The following is a 20863-nucleotide window of genomic DNA, read 5'->3' on the forward strand; positions in this document are numbered from 1 at the left end:
AAAAGTCCTTTAGTTATTTTCAACAGTCTCTGTGTTTTATCACTTTAGGAGTAACACAGTGATAGAAGATAAAGATTCACAGAACATATTATAGGGTTACTTTTTTTAAAAGGAATACCATTTTTTACACTAAAAACACTTTATTTCTATTTTTATATAATATAAATCATGAAACATAATTCTTGTTTTGTTATTAATATTTTTCTAATACTTTTAAAATTAATTATGTAGAACATGAAATTTCTAAAATAGAAGCCCATTTCAATTTTTTATCATTTTAGGCCTAATGGCATCTGATAAAAATATTTTAAAACATTGATACATGTTTTTTAATATTAAAACAACAGTAAAAATGAATAAGAGCAATAAAATCCAGAAGTATACTAATGGAGTAATGTATGATCATTGAGTGTGGTTCATTCAGGAATAAATAGTTCAATAATTAGCAATTTATTGCTAATTCACCCTATAGCTGGGCATGGTGGCACATGCCTATAGTCCCAGCTACTCAGGAGGCTGAGGTAGGAGCATTGCTTGAGCCCGGGAATTTGAGATTACAGGCTAAGCAACAGAGTGAGATCCTGTCTCAAAAAAAAAATTACCTTAGTAAGTTAAAAAAAAATCTCAAAAAGAAAAAAAAAATACATGATAAATGTCAATATTCAAGTTTGAAATAAAAACCTAGTTTTAAAGCAAGAGTCTAGAATACATGATATAATGAAATGCTGAACCAAGGGAAGCATTTCTGTGCAGGTTAAAAAAGATAGGGATGACAGTTACCTATCAATTGAAAAAATTGTCCAGGAAGTGTGCTTGTAGCACCTAAACTGAATTTATTAATAACACTCATCACAAAACCCCACTTTGTAGGTATGGAAACTAAGACTCAGAATGATAAAGTGACTTGCTTAAGTTCATTGTAAAAGATATTCATGTAACAAAAATATTTGTACCCTCTTAATATTTTAAAATTAAAAAAAATAGAGAAATCAGCATTTGATTTTTGGCTCCATTCTGGTTCTCAATGACTCTAAAGTCCATTTATTTATTCAACAAATATTGACTGAAAGTCTGTCATGTGCCTGTTCTCCTAGGTGCTGAGCAAAGGGCCTAATATCCTATGGAGCTTGCATTCTGAAGTAGAGACATGCAAAAAAAAGTAAACAAGCAAACATATAATGTAATTTCACATAAAAATAAAACAAAAATAAAGAAAGCAGAGAACAATGTATGGGAATCTGATACCTCTTTTAGATAAGGTGGTCAGAGAAGGCTTTTCTGAAAATGTGCCACTTGAGCAAAGACTTAAATACAATTTTTATAGGCCATGATAAGAAGTTTGGATTTTATATTAAGTGTCATTAGAAGCCAAGGGATGTTTTCAGTAGGAGAGTGACATGAACAATTCACATTTTCAAAAAGATGATTCTGGCCTCTGTGTGGAGAATGAATGAATATGCGTGTGTTAGAGTTCTCCAGAGAAATAGAACCAAGAAAATTTAAGTTATAAGATATCAAGAAGAGAAAACATTATGAAAGGACTTTACCTTCTCTTCTGGGATAGGAGTTAGTGTGTTTTTGGTTATATGCACAATAGTTATATCATGTTAGGTGAAATTATGACCTTGTAGTTATGTTTATTTGGAGATTCAGTACAGAATAATGAGATGTATATGGGTGCCAAATTAACAAAGGATGGGCTTGTGATGGTTAATTTTACAATTCAACTTGACTGGACACAGGATGACCAGGTAGTACACATTTATAGGGAGAGAGAGTGAGATTTATTAAAAGTTTATTATTATATAGTATTGGCTCACACGATTATGGAGGCTAAGAAGTCTCATGATCTGTCTTCTGCAAGCTAGAGACCCTGGAAAGCCGGTGGTGTAGGATGAAGGTATGAGAGCTGGACAGCCAATGATGTCCATTCCAGTCAGGTCTGGAGGCTTAAGAACCAAGAGTGCCAAGGGCTGGAGATCAATGTTCCATTTTAAGCAGCCTGGCAGAGAACAAATTCAGCCTTTTTGTTTTATTTAGGCCCTTAACAGATAGGATCACACCCACCCACATTGGAGAGGGCCACCCGCTTTATTGAGTCTACCAATTCAATGCTAATTTTTTCTGGAAATACCTGATACATACCCAAAAATGATGTTTAACCAGTTATCCGGGCATCCCATGGACCAGTCATATTTACTCATAAAATTAACCATCACATCCCCATCCTTTGTCAACTTGGTAACCATATGCATCTTCTTAGTCTGCATTTAACCTCCAACTAAAGAAAATAACAAGTTTATAATTTCATCTAACATGATACAACTATCATTAGTATAACCAAAAATGCACTAACTCCTTAGAGGTGAAGTCTTTTTTGTGATGTTTGGTTTTCTCTTTGATCTCCTATCACTTAAATACTATGACGTAAAATTAACAATACTTAGATACTTTGATTATGTTACATGACAAGAGAATAAGAGAGAAAAAGAAAGATACCCACACAAATGTATTCATAACAAAATAAGGAGGAAAATATTCATTATAACTACAGTCCTCATTTCTGTAACAGGTATTTATAAATACCTTCTATGCATAACATATTCCCTCTAACTTCAGCAAACACATCAGTTAGTCATGGTTCTTTACCTGTTGGGTGACCCAAACCTTCATTCCTTAGTGAAATGGACCATTATTAGTCTTGCCTGGATCAGGTTGTTGCAGTTTTTCACTGGCCTTAATCACAGGGCATGGTAATACTAAGAGATGCCCTAAGAAAGTTCCTGTATTACAGACATGGTCTTCCTTACCTCCATAGTGGAGGGGGAGTACAATTTTCTTTAGGAATCAGCGTCAATTACTCCAGCCAGCTTAGTAACTCTCCTTTCTTTTCCAATTGATTCAGAGGCATGAAGAGCCCAAAGTGGCTGCATGGCAGTCACTTCCGGTTCAATGGAATAACTGTTGTGTCTTCTAGTGGAGTGCAATGTTTGGGGGTCCAATACCTATTTAAATAGGGTGCTTAGAGAAAGCTTTTCTGAAAGAATGACATTTGAGAAAAGATGAATATAGATTGTTATAAGCTGTAAGCTATGGGTAAACAGTTTGGATTTTATAGTAAGTGTAATTAATTAGAAGCTAAGGAGAAGAAGGCAGAATAATGGCCAGCGAATAGAAAAAAATGCTCAACATCTCTGATCATTAGGGAAATGCAAATCAAAATCATGATAAGATATCACCTAACTCCAGTAAGACTGGCCTTTATCAAAAAATCCCAAAGCAAAAAATGCTGGCGAGGATGTGGAGAGATAGGAACACTCTTACACTGCTGGTGGGACTACAAATTAGTGCAACCTCTGTGGAAAAGAATTTGAAGATACCTCAAAGACCTACAAATAGAACTACCATTTGATCCAGCAATAGGACTATTAGGCATCTACCCAAGGGAACAAAAGCCATTCTGTAATAAAGACATCTGTACTAAAATGTTTATGGCAGCACAATTCACGATAGCAAGGATGTGGAAACAACCCAAGTGCCTGTCAATCCATGAGTGGATTAATAAAATATGGTACATATATACAATGGAATACTACTCAATTATAAAAAAACGATGGTGATCTAGCACCTCTTGTATTTTCTTGGATAGAGCTTGAGCCCATCCTCTGAAGTGAGACATCACAAGAATGGAAGAATAGACAACACATATACTCGCCGTCAAACTGGCACTGACTGATCAACACTAAGGTGCTCACACAGTAGTAATATTCTTTGGGGGCAGGGGAGTTGGGGTTGGGTAAACTCACAACTAATGAATGCGGTGAGTGTTTTAGGGGTAAAGGGCACACCTCAAATCATGGTTGGGATGTGGCAAAGTCATAAGATGTAACCAAAATGTTTGTACCTCCATAATTTCATGAAATAAAAAAAAAATTAAAAAAATACAATTGCAAAAAAAATCACAGTGTTTAATGGCATTTGGATTTACAATGCTATTCATCTGAAATAATAAATCCATGAGGCCATAATGTACCTTAAAAAAAAAGAAAAAAAGAAGCTAAGGAATGTTTTTAGTAGGAGAGTGACATGAACGATTTATATTCATAAAAAGGTAAGTCTGATCACTGTGTGGAGAATGAATTAAAGGGGGCAAATAGGAAATGTGGACATTAGTCAAGAGGCCACTGCCTAAGTCCAGAGGAGAGATAGCAGTAGCTTGAATTAAATGACTGTAGCTGTGGAAGTGGCAAATTTGGATCCGTCTTGGGGCATATTTTGAACATAGAGCTGACAAATCTTGCCATCTATGCATAACTATAATAGTACTCAGTAATAGTCATTAGAAATGTTTACTGTTTCTTACATGTTCTTTAAATATTTTATATTTTGAGGTTTACTGTAACATTAGATTTTTAAATGCCCAACAATGTGCATTAATCTAAAAGCATATTTATTACGTTAACATTTCTGAATGAGAAAGTATTTATTGATGTTAAGTCATGTAGAGAAATCAAGGAATTTTTTGTCAGGTTACCAAATTTTTTTCTATGTAGATAGTCTCAGAATTATGCATACACTATATATATATATATATATATATATATATGGCTTTTATAGACTGCTCACTGCTTTCCATGCCATTTGCCTTGTACAACTCAATGAGCCCTTCCAAAACACCTTGAAAATTTTTATCAATAAATATTTTTCCATGATACTAGGAGTAGAGTAGATGCTAAGTAAATAATGATTCATTTCTTAATTGATATCTCACAATAGGCATTTGATTTGAGAGTTAGGTAAACTTTTGTGTTTGTAAGCAAATGGAGTGCTGGTTTCATAGCCATATCACACCTAGAGGCAATAGTTGATTTTTGGTTTTAAGATTGATGTTGTTAACATTTCTTTATTTTGCTTCTCATACATTTTCCTCATTAATCAAGTGAATAATTTTGTTAACCAGCCTTTTTATATTGCTGCAAACTTCTAATTCTTAATTTTTTTACTGAATGAGGATTATGTAATTTACCCACTGTTGGATATAAATCTTAAATCTAGAAGAGTAAAAGGTCTGTATTTGCAATTATAGCTACATTTGTAACAGAATCGATATTAAATGAAATAATTGGTGATTTTGTTAAAGCCTCACATATAGTTTTACTCCTGGAGTTACATTTGGAATGAAAACTCCAGGGAGCACATGTTAATTTCAGATTTTTGAAGCTTGAACTATTGTAGGCGTATAGTTTAAGGACTTTATAATAGTATTGGTAACGGGGCTGAATTTTGTTAAACTTGTTTTGGCTGGTGAAGACGATTTTTCAATTTGTTTTGATAAACAGCTCTGTAAAATCAATGAAACTTGATGGTTTAAGCATTGTCTTGTAGACATTGCCTGATTGTAAAATCAATTGACAAATGGAAGATGTGAGTCACTTAGTGAAGGCTGCATGAGGAGAACCACAAATGACTTTTATGCACCCATCCACACTAGTTCTCTTAAAAATCAAGTCTGTCTTTCATGATACAAGGTATGACAAATATACTATTTATTTTAGATAGTTTGAATCAAACATAAATATAAATGAAAGCCTCATTGAGGCAAAAATATCTCCTAAATTGAACTGTGTGCAGTAAAAACTGCAAAAACTAGAATGTTTTGGCAAATAGAGTATTGTGATTAATGAGATTTTCTGTTTCTTGGAGGATTTCTTTTTGGTTGAAAAATATTTCTAAACATATTTATTCCAATTTTTCCATTTTAATAAACTATATACAAAACATAGCTGATCATTTATTGAACAATAGAAACTTTTTCTGAGTTGAGGGTTATTATCTGAGTAGCAGTTATAATTGTTTTGCTATCAGTTAAATGAATTATTGCAATGTGGTGTAGCATATGTCCATTCTGATAAGTTTAAACAAAATCCTAAATATTTAGACTATATAGAATATTTGAATGAATATCAAAAATGAGAACTTAACACAAACTTAAAACTACCCAGATTCAAATAATTTCATATTATGTACTTCTTTTTTAAATATATGCAGAATGAGAAATATGCAAAAGTACCTATGTATTGCAGCTATAGTATCTTTCAGAATTTAAGCTTCTATAGAAAAGGTAAGAATATATTAAATATTTTAGAAATCTTTTCATTTAGATTATTGCATTTTAAATTGTTATATATTAATAATAAAGTACAAGTTTTGCTTCCAGTTGAAAGTACCTGTACAATATAAGTTGTATACAAGTTGAAATGTGGCATTGCGTATATTTTAGAAATAGGGCAATAAGCTTATTAATGGATGCTTAATTACTCCCATAATTAATCCTATTAAAATGTTTGTCCTCTTCAGAATTTAAAATAATTAAAATCTATATTTCATAAGCCTATATAATAGTATCTGTTCTCAATAAACATTTTATAAGTTGATAAAGATTTTGTTATATGTTTGCAGGAAACAATAAATAAAGATTATGGATTAAGGTTTTTTTCCAAAAGAACCTATATATAATGAAAAAAATGGACTTTTATCTTGACTGATAAGGAATATGTACATAAAGCAATTGTTTTTTTGTTCTCCTACTTATGTTGAATATTATTGTAGTCATCAACAGAAATTCATTTTTTCTTGTTTGTTAGTTTTAATAATAAGGATATCTTCCACAGAACCAGCAAAAAGTTGATATGATCAGGAATGATTTTGTAGATTCATTATAAATTCAACAAATTCAGCCAAACCACCAGGCATAATAGCTTAAATTACTTAATATCAAAAGCATATTACTCAACTAGAATTCAATCCTTCCTATTCTAATATTTTGGCATTTAGGGACAATATTTATTATTATCTTGAGTTAGTGATAATAAAACAATATACAATATTAATTGTTTGAAAATCCTGCTTCCTTTTAGCTAATTTTCCAGTCATCTCTCGGATGTGTCAATCATTCTTATGGTCCAAGATGGTGATTGAAGTTTTAGCCATCACACCTGCATTACTGGCAGCAGGCTAGAAAAAATTATGAAGGAGAAAGGAGGCAAAATCAGGCTTCAACCATGTTTTAAATAAAGTTCTGGGAAGGTGTATAAAACATGTAAAAACTGAGTCCGTTGGCCAAATTTACCTTCAAGGGGAGGAGAAAGATATAGTTTGTACTCTGGGTGGCCACATGCTCAGCTAAAAATTGTGCAGTCTGTTACTATGAAGGAAGAAGAAAATGAATATTGAGGATTCTAAAAGTTTTTTTCATAATGCCCATCCTTATCACCCTACAAAAACTACCTTCTATAAAGCAACAAATGAATTCTAGCATGATATATAAGAGTCTTGGCACTCAGGAGGAAGAAGGAGAGAGTAGCTTGCAGGTGATAAGCTGATAGGATCCCAAAAGGAAGTGATTTTTAACATTTATTTAAATGTGAAATTTTAGAGAAAAATAATCTAAAGATTATGTTAGTGCTGCTATAAAAAAAGTACCACACACTAGGTGGCTTAAAACAATAGGAGTTTATTCTGTAACAGTTGTGGGGGTTAGAAGTTCAAAATCAAGGTGTCAGCAAAGTCATACTCCTGCTGAAATTCTAGATAAAATCCTTCCTTGCCTCTCCCAAGCTCCTGGTGGTGGCCACCAATCCTTGGCATGCCTTGGGGTTTGTAGTTACATCACTCCATTCTTTGCCTTTGTGGTCACAGGGCTTTCTCCTTGGGTGCCTTTTTGTTAATATGGTGACATGGTATTTTCCTTCTCTTATAGGGACATCCACCATGTTGGATTAGGGCCCACCTTAATGACCTCATCTTAACTTGATTACATCTACAAAGACTCTGTTTCCAAATAAGGTCACATTCATAGGTACTGGGGGTTAGGACTTCAACATATCCTTTATGGGAACACAATTCAGCTCATAGCAGGGTATTTCTAGAAAATATACTATTTGGTTAACTTTAGAAAGCCACACTCTAACGGTTTGTGTTTTGGTTTTGTTTGTATAATGAACTTCCTCTATGGTTAAAGATTTACACTATTCTTCAAGAGTTTGGGATTGTGATTATTGTTATTGTTGACATATTCATAGGCAAAAACAGGCTTTTAGGATACACTCATCTAGATTTTTTCACCTTTCCCTTTACAGAAATCCATTCCCTTGACCATAGCATCAGGCATCGTGACTTTGTCACTTCTGTGTACGTGACACATACTGTATATATGACTTTATTACTAAGCTCTGTTCCCAGGTGTTTGGAGTTTACACTTTGTATCTTGCCTTAAATTCAGTGTATATCATGTAACTTACTCAAAAAAGGTTCATTTACAATCTATTTTCTTTAGCTTTATGTACTATTATTACAAGATTCATAATATGGTTTTTTAGTCTATCTAAGATTAGATTCAGTGCATTAAATAGTAAAGATGGTGTACAGGGAGGTTTACAAATCTTGAGAATAATAGCTAAAAAACCTGTGTTCTGGAAGATATAAAAGAGATTCACACACAAAAAAAATATTTTTAAAAATGTGTTTCCATTTATGTTCTCACATACAAACAGATTCAATACCCCCCATCAAAGATGGTGCACCGAAGTCATTTATTACCAGTCCATTATATATCAGAAAACTCATGAATATACATGGTGATGACCCCAGTTTATATCAATAAAAGTTATATTTTCTTACATATCTTGTTTGTAGTATACATTTATAAGTATTACAAGCTAAGTTGTTTAACAGTTGCTTTTTAAAAGATAGCATTTTTGAGGTATTACAGGTACACGTTTTAATTATGTAAACAATTTGCTCAACTGGAACAGCTTGCTTTATAATAGACAATAAATATCATTTTTAAAATAAAATTGTTACTTTTACCATCTTTTGATTTTGATTTATTTACATATGTAGAATTACTGTATTAGAAAATAAAGTAAATTATAAATCCTAAAGAAAACCATGTTTAAATGAAGTTAAATGTATTACCATGCTTTATATGGTCACAACAAATAGGATTAAGTTTATCTCCCTGTTGTGTGTTTCAGTGGAATCCATGCCTTCCTATTCCCTGTGATTAGCATGGCAATTTAGGAATATAAAAGTGAAGATATTTATTACTGTGTGGGTCTATCTATGGCTCTTAATGATATTCAAAATATTTTAATCCAAGCAATTGGGATAGCCTTATAGAATAAAGAGTTTTGAAGAAGATATTATCATTGTGCATGTCATATAAAGGTTATATAACTTCATGTGTATCTTATGTCTTTGCAGTGTGTGCAGGAACAGAGAATAAACTGAGCTCTCTCTCTGACCTGGAACAGCAGTACCGAGCCTTGCGCAAATACTATGAAAACTGTGAGGTAGTCATGGGCAACTTGGAGATAACCAGCATTGAGCACAACCGGGACCTCTCCTTCCTGCGGGTAAAGCTGTCTGTTTCTTTCTCGTCTTCTTTGTGACTGGACTGTGGTGTCATCATGCACAAAGGCAGACATGCTTGCTTGCACCTGCTATCTGTGCTCTTCTGCCTGGCAGGGGCTGTGACTGCAGGCAGAAGATAAGAGATACAGAAGCAGCATACCTAGGAAAAGAACAACAGTAACAAAGCCATAATGACTGATACCCCAAGTTTAGAGGAGTTGCTGTTGCCCTAAGATTGATGAAATATTCTATCAGCGTGTAGTACATGATGTCTAGCAAGTCTGTCTTTTTCTGAAAGGCTGAGAACTAGGAGAGTCAGATGACCAATCAGATAAGAATTGGTAACTTTTAACCAGTCATCTCCTTTCCTGCCCTTAAAAAGTCACTTTGGACTTTTTAAGACTATTTTATGTTACAATAAGGAGGCAAAGACTGTCATACACACACACACAAAAAGCATCTGTTTTTGAAAATCCACAAATATTTTAGACACAGGAAATTACAATGTAGTCTTAGACTGATATATATATGCACATAAATACATTTATTTTTATATGAAGTTACCCAGAGCCAACCAGTCCTTTTGGAAACTTTTCTCTTGGCTTTCATTTATCTTTACTCTGTTAAACAGGCTATTAGTGCTAATGCTTATGTTTCTTTGGTTTTGCTTTAACTGGAATAGACTTAGGAAAATCAGAAATTCAAAGGAAACTGGACAAAGTGAAATGGGGATGTGGTCTTTACACAACTAAGAATCTGTTCTTTATGCAAGAATTACTAATGTCATCCTAGAATATATTTGCTCTTATAATGGTAACAAAATAGAATGGACTATATAGTACAAAAATGGACTATAGTAAAATTTTAACCTTTAGATATATGAAAGTCTCATACAAATGTTTGAGTAACATGGTGTATATTATTAGATATCTACTTTTTTAGAAACCATTTTGAACTAAAAAATAATATGTTATTAGAATGAACAGATTTGGGAAAGAATATAATAAGGACAGCCAGGGTTTCTGCCTGGAAAAAGAAATATGTTGTTTCTTTAAAAAAAAATTAATGATCAGTTCCTAACTAGTATCTCTAAAATTTCATGTAAACTTTGTACTAACCCATGTGCATATCTGTATTTTAATATATGTATTTAAAGACAACTCTAATAGGGTTTTTTGTTTACTGATAACATCTTTTTTGTTTTACATATCATTTGTGCCTTTAGAAAAAATAATTATCATGACATATATTCATTCATTCAACAAATGGTCTTAGCCCAAGGATATAATGGCAAATAATCTATTGTTCTTGACTTCAACTATCTTGAAGAGAATTATAGATTTGTAACACATAAGTACTCTATATGTGTATGTGTGTACATAAGGCATATTACACATGTGTGTGTGTGTGCTCTTGGATATTATAAATTATCCATATTATATATATAATATTATACTCACTAAGACACAAATAAGAACCCAGAATCAAGTGAAGGTATGGTCTTATTTTAATGGTCAAAGTACATGCTGGGCAAAGAAAGGAATGGCTAATTTTGAAGGATTAAGGAAAAGTTTCATCAAAGAGATGCTTGAATAGAATAATGAAAAAGTGAATAAAAGCTTATAAGGTGAGTGAATTGGAAGATAAGGGCATTCCAATGTTAGTAAAATAAGTTAGGATTTAGAGGAAGGCCCTAAGTCAGAGTTAATAAATGTGTACTTAGTGTGTACTGTTTTAGACACAAGGCGTGTACATGCAAATGAATCACACTTGGTTCCTGCCCTCAAGGAACCTGCATTATACTGTGCATGAAAAAAAAGTTTGTAATGGAATAAAATATTACATTGAAAAGGTAGAGAGCCTTATAATATAGATAGGTATTTAGAATTTATAAATTTAGAAATTACTTTTGTTTTTAAATGATTTTCCATCCTTATTTTCATCTCTAACTAGCAAGGTAGTAGTATTTTGTTTTGTTGTTTGTTTTGTTTTGTATGAAACCACTCTTATTTCTATGATTCATGACAACAGTTTTCCCAAGTACCTATTTACCTTATTTGCTATCTGCATCGTCAGTATCTAGAACAGTACCTAAAAAATAGTAGGTATTCATCAAATGTTGGATGGACAAGTGAATAAGTATTTTTCTTAAATGATAGGTCCCAATTTCATATATGACACGATTTCTAGATAACCACATAAGTCTTTCTTTATAATCATGTTATTTCAGTGTGACCCACACACAGGCCAAGTGTGTGGGAATAAGACACAGCTGTGTCAATCAGAATCCCTTCCCACAAGGATTTGGAATTGTGACCAACAGCGTTCAGTTTCTGTTTGAGTTAGTTTCTTGACCACTTGGGTAACAGAACACAGTCATCTTTTGTGGTTTAAATGACAGAGAAAGCTGTGCAGATAGAATGGAACTGACACACTGAAACATGAAGGGCAGAAACAGCATTTACCCCAAAGTATTGATAAGTGAACCATTCATTTCCAGGTTCCAGTCTGTTTCTGAAGACCGATTGCGTTTCAACCATTTTGGCCCATGCTCCTGCAAATTTACAGTAACTTTATAGTAATTTCCCTTTTTTTCATCCCATGAACTAGAATAGGTTTGTTTCCTTTTACTATAACTAAAATGCCCTATCTAGTACATCTCCCAAGATTTCAAGAACACAGCAAAAGTGGGCCTTTGAAATTGGATTGAAGATGCTCTTATAAATAATCTAAAAAAAAGGCCCTTATGTTTTGGAGATATTTTCCTTAATTTTTGTTAGGTACATTTTGTTGAAATACTTTTAAATGCATTCTTTTCAAGATGCTTTTATTATTACAAGCTTGATGCTTATCTCTATAAATACCTTTCAACTCAATGTTCTTTTAACCTCCAGTTTTTGCAATTCATTTTGGGAAAAGAAATCCAGTTAACTATGTTTAACATTCAACCCCTGAGGAATCACATAGTTGGCTAGAAAAAGGCCCTAAAACTTATTTACTATGTATTTTATCACCATTACAAGGTTAAGACATATAATAGAAAGCAGCAAGGCATAAAAATCACAGATTTTGCGTTACCGTCTTACACTGTGTGAACTCTCTAACACAAGGCAAAATGTAGTAAGTAATGGGAATGAACTATTAGACCTTTTACCCTCATTAGAATTCTTGGGAGCTTTCTCTCCTTTGTCATCCCATTGGTCTTCCTTGCTGCTGCTGGCATTTAATAACTCAGTGCATCTAAAAAGGTGCCTAATCCACCAGACTTACACTTTACATTTATTTTCTGTTTTATATATTCACTTTAAGTAAATAACTATTAGGTGTCAACTGTGTGTAAAACAGTGTGATATGTAATGTAGAGCATATATAAAGAGTGTTGACACCTGTCCTTGTCCATTTTTATAATAGGTAATAATTTTTAATCTGTGGCTTGAATGTAGTTGTATGCAAATTGTTTTGGAAATAATGTATATTAGGATCATGAAAAGATAAATTTTTTTAATAGTTGATGCATGGACCTGGAATATTAACAATATCAGTAATCCGTTAGACTTCTGCATGCTATACTCAAGAAGCCCTAAATCTTAATGATTATACATGTATTTTATTTCTAAAAAGACTTAAGATACAGTAATACATTAAGATATCTTTTAAAATAGCAACATTGATATTCTCTTATTGATAGCAAAAGGCAATGACTTTGAAAAAGTCAGAAAGTATAGTTTTTAAAGCAAAAACCTAAAAACAGTATCTTCTCTCAGATAATGAGCAACAAACACGTTATGAGAATGTAACACATCTTGAAAAACATAATTTTATTATATATTTAGAGGAGCTATATGGATTTTTGAATATATAAGAAATGAAGCCATCAAAAATTTTCTATTTTTTAAAAACAAAACTTTATAGAAATCATCTAAGTAGTTCATTTTTCTCTACCAAAGAAACTGTCCTATTTTTAAATTCAAATATAACCTTGGTCTTTTAGTTAATAATTAATATTTTTATTATGCTATGGAGCTATCAACCTCTTTTATTAGGATATGTGTGGGATTCTTCAAATATGAGGACGTTGTTTTTCAACCATTCTCCTTAGAATGTGATATTTGCATGACTTTTCCAGTGCTGGTAAAGGACCTGTGCTAATTCATTCTCTTTCTCATGCATATTCTTCCTCTGACTAATAACAAGCATTTGTGCAAAGGCAGAGAAAGCTGTAAGTCAGACTGCAAGATGCTGACTGGCTTACTGGAACCTACGACCTTGACTTCATCAGCACAATATTACTATAAAGTCAGAAGCGATGCTTGGCAATAATGAGTTTCAAGCTGCAACAAGCAACCATGCTCTGGCCCATCCCTTAGCTGTTTTCAGTAACAGATGAGCAGCCCACCAGGCTTAATGTAAAATTCTGAAATATTTTCATTTCAGCCTACTTCTAGCTTTGGTGTCTACCTTTTATCGTCTTCTCGCAGTTTGAAGCAGATGTCTAGAATTAAACCCAACAGTATGGGAGGTGGTTTTTCTATTTGTATGTTTTTGTTTCCCATATCTTCCTCACACACATTTAACCCTATACCTGCGCTAAGGTATCTACTGCATGATATTGTTTGGCAAACCCTTACACTGAAGTGTTCATATTTAGATAGTTTATGAAGTACTTGTTTTGGGGGGTTAGAAAATAATTGAATGGTTTGTTTAAATACTAGCTACTATTTACTATCTATGTTTCTTTTTAGTTCATTAAATACCAGATAGAATGACTTATGTGGAAGAGATTGTGTTGGAGAGATTGATTAGAATCAGGATGGGAAAAGTAGTTATATTTTAAAACATTAAAAATTGGAAAGGAAAACACTATTCAAATGAAATATCTAGGCATAGTAATGTGGATCCACATGTGTTATATTCTCACATTTACCAAAAAGATTATGTAAGTGCAACATTTTCTAATACAACAGATATATTTCAGCTGTACACATATTTTGATCAGACTGTATAGTAAAATAGTACAAGCCTGAATTTTTTTTTACTAAAAAAAACTGTGTAGAAAAGTGGTATATTTGTAACTATGTTACATGGTGGACAATTAAATGAAATTTCTAGACCAAGTGTTTGTATTCTTTAGCTATTTATTCATTGATGACAGCAGTCTAAATTTTTCTTCCACGTCATTAATTGGGGCAGATGACCAAGAGAATGTTACCAAGATCATCATCAAATTACTTAGAACTCACCATCATTAGGTTCAAAGAAACTGCCCCTTCAAGAAATTATTGGTCAGGTAAACAAGTGTGAGAATAAGATAGGATGCCCAACTTTTTTTTATTTCAGCATATTATGGGAGTACAGAAGTTTAGGTTACATATATTGCCCTTGCCCGCCCCCGCCCCCCGAGTCAGAGCTTCAAGTGTGCCAACTTTTTACTTAATTTCTCTTTCTGTTTGAATTTCATATAAAACTGCCTTTGTGGCAAATGTAACATATTTGCTGTATTTAGATGATGTTCTCTTAGCTGGGTGAGATGGAGAATACTGAAAAGAAAGTAAAAAGAATAATATGGTAACATGTCAGTTGGGCAAAAGCAGACATTCTGGGTTAAATAGAATTTTCAAAGCTTTGATAGTTTCTGAAAGCTGTTTCTAAAACTGTTAAACATAATACATATGCAATTTTGTATGTATGTATTTACAGCTGGCTTTTAAATTGAAACTTGATTTTGTACTAAATCTAATCATAGAACTTGTATTGCATTTGAAAAAGCTATGTAATTTACACTTGGCTTAGGAAAACTTTTTTTTTTTTTCTTTTTTGCTCATAGGTTAAGTACTATTTAATCTGAAAATACACATTGACTCAAAATTCTGATGTTCTTTCAGCACTCTTACAAGATAAATCAAAAGATAAAAATGTCTATATTCTTCATTTGGCATTTATTTAAACACATTTTAAAAACTTCTTTTTAATCATTTAAATGAAATATTAAATAAAAACATATTTATGAGTTTTCTCTGTATCTTAAAAATATTAAAAACAAAATCAAATAGTACCTATAATGAAGATGTACATTTAATAAAAAATAAATATTTGAAGGAGTATAGGAAGGAAAGATAGAAATAGGAAATACATTAGTATTTATAATTCTACTGTATATAAATATATTAATACATATGTTGTAAATATAAATTTGTGACCATTTGTATTTACATATTTGTAAATGTAAATTAACAACCATTTTCTAGGATTGAGAATCAAATTTCTATAAAATATTAATCCTATATAAGGTTTCTAAGAGAATAGTATTAAAAATAAAACTATTTAATATTAAAATAACTTATTTATTAGTAATAAAAATAATTCATAATAAAATTGCTTTAGGAAGTTTTCTAAGCCCCTAAATTACAATACACTTTTCACAAAAAATGTCCTTGTCGTAAATGTGTTTAAATTAAAAATGAATTTATTAGAATGCTGAGCTGAGGCAAAGTGTTTCTTAATACCTCTGGGGGATGTGGTATTTAAATTTGACTTAAATGTGCATATACTGAATTTATAGGCTAGTCTTAACTTTAAGTAGAGAAGAATCCAAGAAACAAAGTCATTTCACTCTATGATTCTTTGATACTCTTTGCTCAGGGAAATTAAGTGTATAAAGATTATTTCTTCACCTCTTTTATTTGTGAGCAGCAAGGACCTTTGTTTAAAGAGAGAGAAAACAAATAATATTTATGTGATTTTTTTTTTTAAGATTAAGATTTTTAGCAATGGACTTTTAACTCTAAAAACCAACACTGGGAAAAAATCAAATGAAATCTTTTTTCAAAATTTATAACTATGTACATTTTCATTAGCTTTATTTTTCTCTGACTCTTAAAATGAAACACTTTGTTTTCTTTCAAAAAAAAAAAAAAAGACAGAATTAAACTTGGACAATTTTTGCATGAGACCAAATCAATTTTTAAAGGTCTCTCTTCAATCACATAGAGTGTAATTTAAAGATCAAAAGTGTAAAAATAAAATGTGAAAACTGTTGCATTTAGAAACACTGTAATTATTTCTCCTGATCTCTCATTTGAACCCATTTACTATAAAATATTATATTAAAATATATAATGGAAGTGGTAAAAATTAAGGTATTTGTTTTAGTAAATATAAGCCTCTTCAAAATCATTCCTATGTTAACTCTCTAGCTGAAAATTAGAATATATAATTGAATATTGAAGTAAATCCTCTTAAACAATTTGGTGCTCAATTTATTTCCAAAAATAAAAGTGCCTATCATGGTGCCTAGCATCTGGTATCCCCTCAGCAAGAGGTGGCTAGCTTTATCTAACTCTACTGGGCTTTTTCCTTTCCTTGACATCCCAGTCGGCAACTATTGAGCCATGCTCTGAAGACTTGACAATAAATTTTACAAAGCCTTTTTAGAAGTTCAGTTTTTGGGCGGTAGTGATTTTGTATTTTCAGAGAGGTGAAATTGCAAGTCAAACACTTGGTTGTTTTTAAGAAGCAGTCAATAGTTAAAAATGTGCGAAGACTCTACATACTTTCTGAGGGTTGTTTTGACAATCTGAAAGACATTTCATGGAAGCACTGGGAAGCATTAATCAAAAAAATCAGTAAGGCATCAAACAATTAAGCGTTGGGAATAATTCATGAAAGAAAAACAATGGAAAGTACAAGCAAATATGGATTTTTTACCTGGATTATATTACTTTCCTCCTTCAAACTTTTCATCCTCTTAGGATAAAGTCCAAAATTCTTAAGTTCCTATACCCATGCCTATAGCCCCTATCTTCCCACTGTCACTGATGACATTGCAACTATTGGCTATCTTTCAGTGGTAGCCAGCTTCCTTTCTGTATTCAGCTCTCTCTAACTCTACTGCCCTTTCTCTCATCTCAGACCTTCTCCCCCACAAACACATAGATACACACACTTATTCCAGTCTTGGTTACGTTCTGTTCAATTTTTAGGTCTCTAATATAAATCAGTTCTTCAGGGATGTTTTATTAACTCCCATGTCTTACTGAATTCCTCCCATTACATATATCCATAGCACCCTGTGCTTCTTTGTAGCACTTATACTATATCAATTATTTAAGTATTCATACTTTCTGTCCATTCTCCTAAATAATATGTACCAGGTAAAGGCAATTTTTAGTTCGCTAGAGAATTACAGCATACAACACAGTGTCTATCATATGGTGACTGCTCAGCAAATACTTGTGAAATATATGAATAAATGCATTTTATAAAAATGAGAGTGAATTCTTTTATTCTTTTAAACTTATTAGTCAGGAAAAAATTGCTTAGGAATTATTTCATGCTCACCTTTCTAATTGAAGTTCTTCTTCACAGTGTCTTTAGAGTCTATACTACCTTTCACCATGTTCTATGAAATCATTTGATTAACAATAAATGATATGCCATCTGTAGTGAAAACATGGGAAACTTAGCTTATATACATTCATACATAAAAATTTAACAGATGCAGTTTACTGCCTGAAATGTGGGACTTGAGCAAAGCCATATAACCTTTACAACCTTAAGTATCTCCTGTGACCTGCTTTGAGCACCTGTGAATCTTTGCATTAACTTGATCCCCTATATCCAGTTACTCTTTATAAACTAAGGTCTCTATGCTTTTGCATGCAATTTTCTTCCTCTATGGAAAATTTTTCTACTCTTCTCTATTTGAAAAAAATCACACATCCTCTAAAAACTTGCTGTAAATATAAGTTATCTTTATTCCCCCAACCTTAACATGTTCCCTCAAATTCAATCTGTATCCTCATCCCCACCTTCACCATGGAGACAAGCAGAATAAATGTCTTCCATTGTTTCCCCATAGTACTAGGGGCATATCTGTGCTACAGTATGTGTTACATTGTGTAGGAATGTGTTGGACTATGAGAGGTACTATCCATTTGTGTCATTTATATAGATATTACACAGAGTAAATATTCAGTCAACTTTTATTCTGTAAAACTATTACTATTTGAACAGATAAATCAGCTGAGTTAAGTGGTTTTCTTCCAGTGAATCTTGTTATACTGGAACTATATTCTGTGTCATAAGAAACAGAATAGTAGTCACCGTTTATGTTGGCATAGACTAACACCTGATAAATACTGTTTGTTGAGATAGGTTCAAAGTAGTGTGCTGTTTCTATGCCTAACTCCACCTCACACTCCTTATTCCAACCCTATGAATAAGTGTTATTTTTTATACTTTATAAGTGATGAAACTTAGGCTCAGAGAAATTATGTGACTTTCTCAGGGCCACACAGCTAATGGGCAAAGTGAGCATTAACCCAGTTCTTTCACTTTAAACTTTACACATTTGCATTTTGCCTTGCTGCTGCCTACTATTTATCAATGACCCATCTGTTACTTAGAATAGAATTTTAGGAAAGTTGATATAAGGAAAGGAGAATATATTTATTAAAAAAAAAAAATTTCAGAACTAGATTGACTGTAGTGGAAGATAGGCCTTGGTAAAGCCACAGTAGTTGGGGACCCTGAGTAGACTCAGGATTACTCAGTACAAAGGGCAGTGAGTATAAGGAAAACCCCAGAGAGAACTTGGAGGCAGATTTACCTACTTCACAATTTAAGTCAAAAGAATTAAATGTTCACTCACTCAGCCAATGTTTATTGACCGCCAACTCTTTGAAATTTGTTGCATTGTGTTTTGTAAAGAAGTACAGAGCTATATTAGTTAACAGTCCCTAGCCCAAATTAAGTAAATGTCAAAAGAAGGATTGTGTAGATAGTAAATGCCACAGACATTCCTGGAATGGACTCCGATCCTCTTCAAAACGAGGACTACATCTTACCTGTCTTTATGTCCCCAGTGTCTAGTACCTTACCTGGCACAAAATAAAAGGTGTGAGATAAATAATAAATGATTCAATAGTGTGTATTTGAGGGAGGGTTAATAAAAAGATCCATAGAGGAAATGAATCTTGAGTTAGTTGTAAAAAAAAGAATAGGGATAATGAAAGAATAGAGAACATGTAGAATGTATTCTAGGTATACTTCCACCTGAAAAATCCTCTCCATTTTTTTATTCAACTCACAGATATGAAGGCTAGAAAAGAAAAAAAAAAAAAAAAAAGGAGGGGAGCATTTATTTGTGGTATTGGGAGGACAGAGTTGAGATGCAGTGAAAATGGGGAAGTGGTAGGAGATTAAGGTTGGAAAGGGAGGGCCAGATTGTGGTGAGCCGTTAAGCTACGGCAAGTTATTAATAAATTATAACAAGCCTAGTGGCAGGAAGAAAGTATTACTTGAGGGAATTTAATTGTGTGAGTATGGTGTCATTTCATGTACAAGGAATTCAGTTGATGAGAACCTGGAATCAGTTGCTTGCAGTGGCAGTTGAAAGCAGGGGGTGTATACAATAATCACTGTAAAGAAAGACTTAATAAGGACTTAAGGACTATAGAGACCGTGGGTGAAGAAGTAGACAAAAAGGCCCTGAGGTCTCAATTGTGGGCAGTTGGGCAGTTGTGTTGTCTTGGTAGGCAAAGGGAGAAAAGAAGGAGAGTACATTGTTGCCAAAGATATCTGGTGGGAGCCTTCTTGAGTTTCTGTCAGTTTTTGAGAAGACCCCCCTCAATGGAAATGTGCTTTGCATCTAAGTAAGGTACACTGTCCAGGGCTCAGTGTCAACTGTCAGGTGGGAGGGTAGTCAGAGAATAAAAATGTTAGTAAAGCACTTATCAGTATAACTTTTATTTGCAAATACTAGGTGACTATAGCATTTATTTCAAACTCCATAATCAGATTCAGCAAATAGGAAGTTAAATTCAGCAAATAAGAAGTTAAATTCAGCAAATGATAAGCTGTGCTTAAGCCTTTGGGGGCGGTAATCGGTTGTCTTTCTAAGAGATGTGGTCCCCTTTAAAGGTTGGCTTAACCTTTTATTTCCAGAATATATTAATAATTATAACGCATTTGGAATCAAGATGAGGAGCATCCTTTTTATTGCAGTCACCAATCTGAAAGCTGTCCTGCTTATGAAATTCACAGATAACTCTGCTCTGGCAAAGTTCCCTTTAAATTTCCCTTATTTTGGTTAGAGGACTTACCAGATATCAATGGCTTTGCCTTAGTTAGGTGGTTTGTCCTCAATTTTCATTCTCTTTCAGTGAGGAAGTAGCAACAGTGATTGGTTTATTATTCTCCATGAACTAGGCTGTTGGAAAAATATCAACACTCATGGAATCAGAAATCCAACATTCTTTCTAAGGGAGCAGAGGGTGCAAGCTAACTAACATGTGGTGCAAATAAAGGGGAATGTGATAACAGGGAAGAAGTTGAGTCCTTCAGAAAAGAATAGGTTTGAAAGAGAAGAAAGGAAGCAATAAATGTACTGGGGGCAGGATGGATTTTGATAAACTAAGAGGAAGCCACAAGTACAGGAATATGGTAATAA

The 20863-nt window shown here is 32.9% G+C and overlaps 1 protein-coding gene across 1 annotated transcript in view; it reads left to right on the top strand.

Moving 5' to 3' along the window:
• The first annotated feature begins 6967 nt into the window (after window positions 1-6967).
• Window positions 6968-20863, top strand: part of ERBB4 (erb-b2 receptor tyrosine kinase 4) — a 665849-nt gene continuing 651953 nt past the window's right edge. The window contains exons 1-2 of the mRNA XM_069474179.1: window positions 6968-7013; window positions 9265-9416. Of these exons, the coding sequence (XP_069330280.1) occupies window positions 6968-7013; window positions 9265-9416 (198 nt within the window). The remainder of the gene's footprint in view (window positions 7014-9264; window positions 9417-20863) is intronic.

Source organism: Eulemur rufifrons, chromosome 1, assembly GCF_041146395.1.
Source record: "Eulemur rufifrons isolate Redbay chromosome 1, OSU_ERuf_1, whole genome shotgun sequence".
Taxonomy (NCBI): domain Eukaryota; kingdom Metazoa; phylum Chordata; class Mammalia; order Primates; family Lemuridae; genus Eulemur; species Eulemur rufifrons.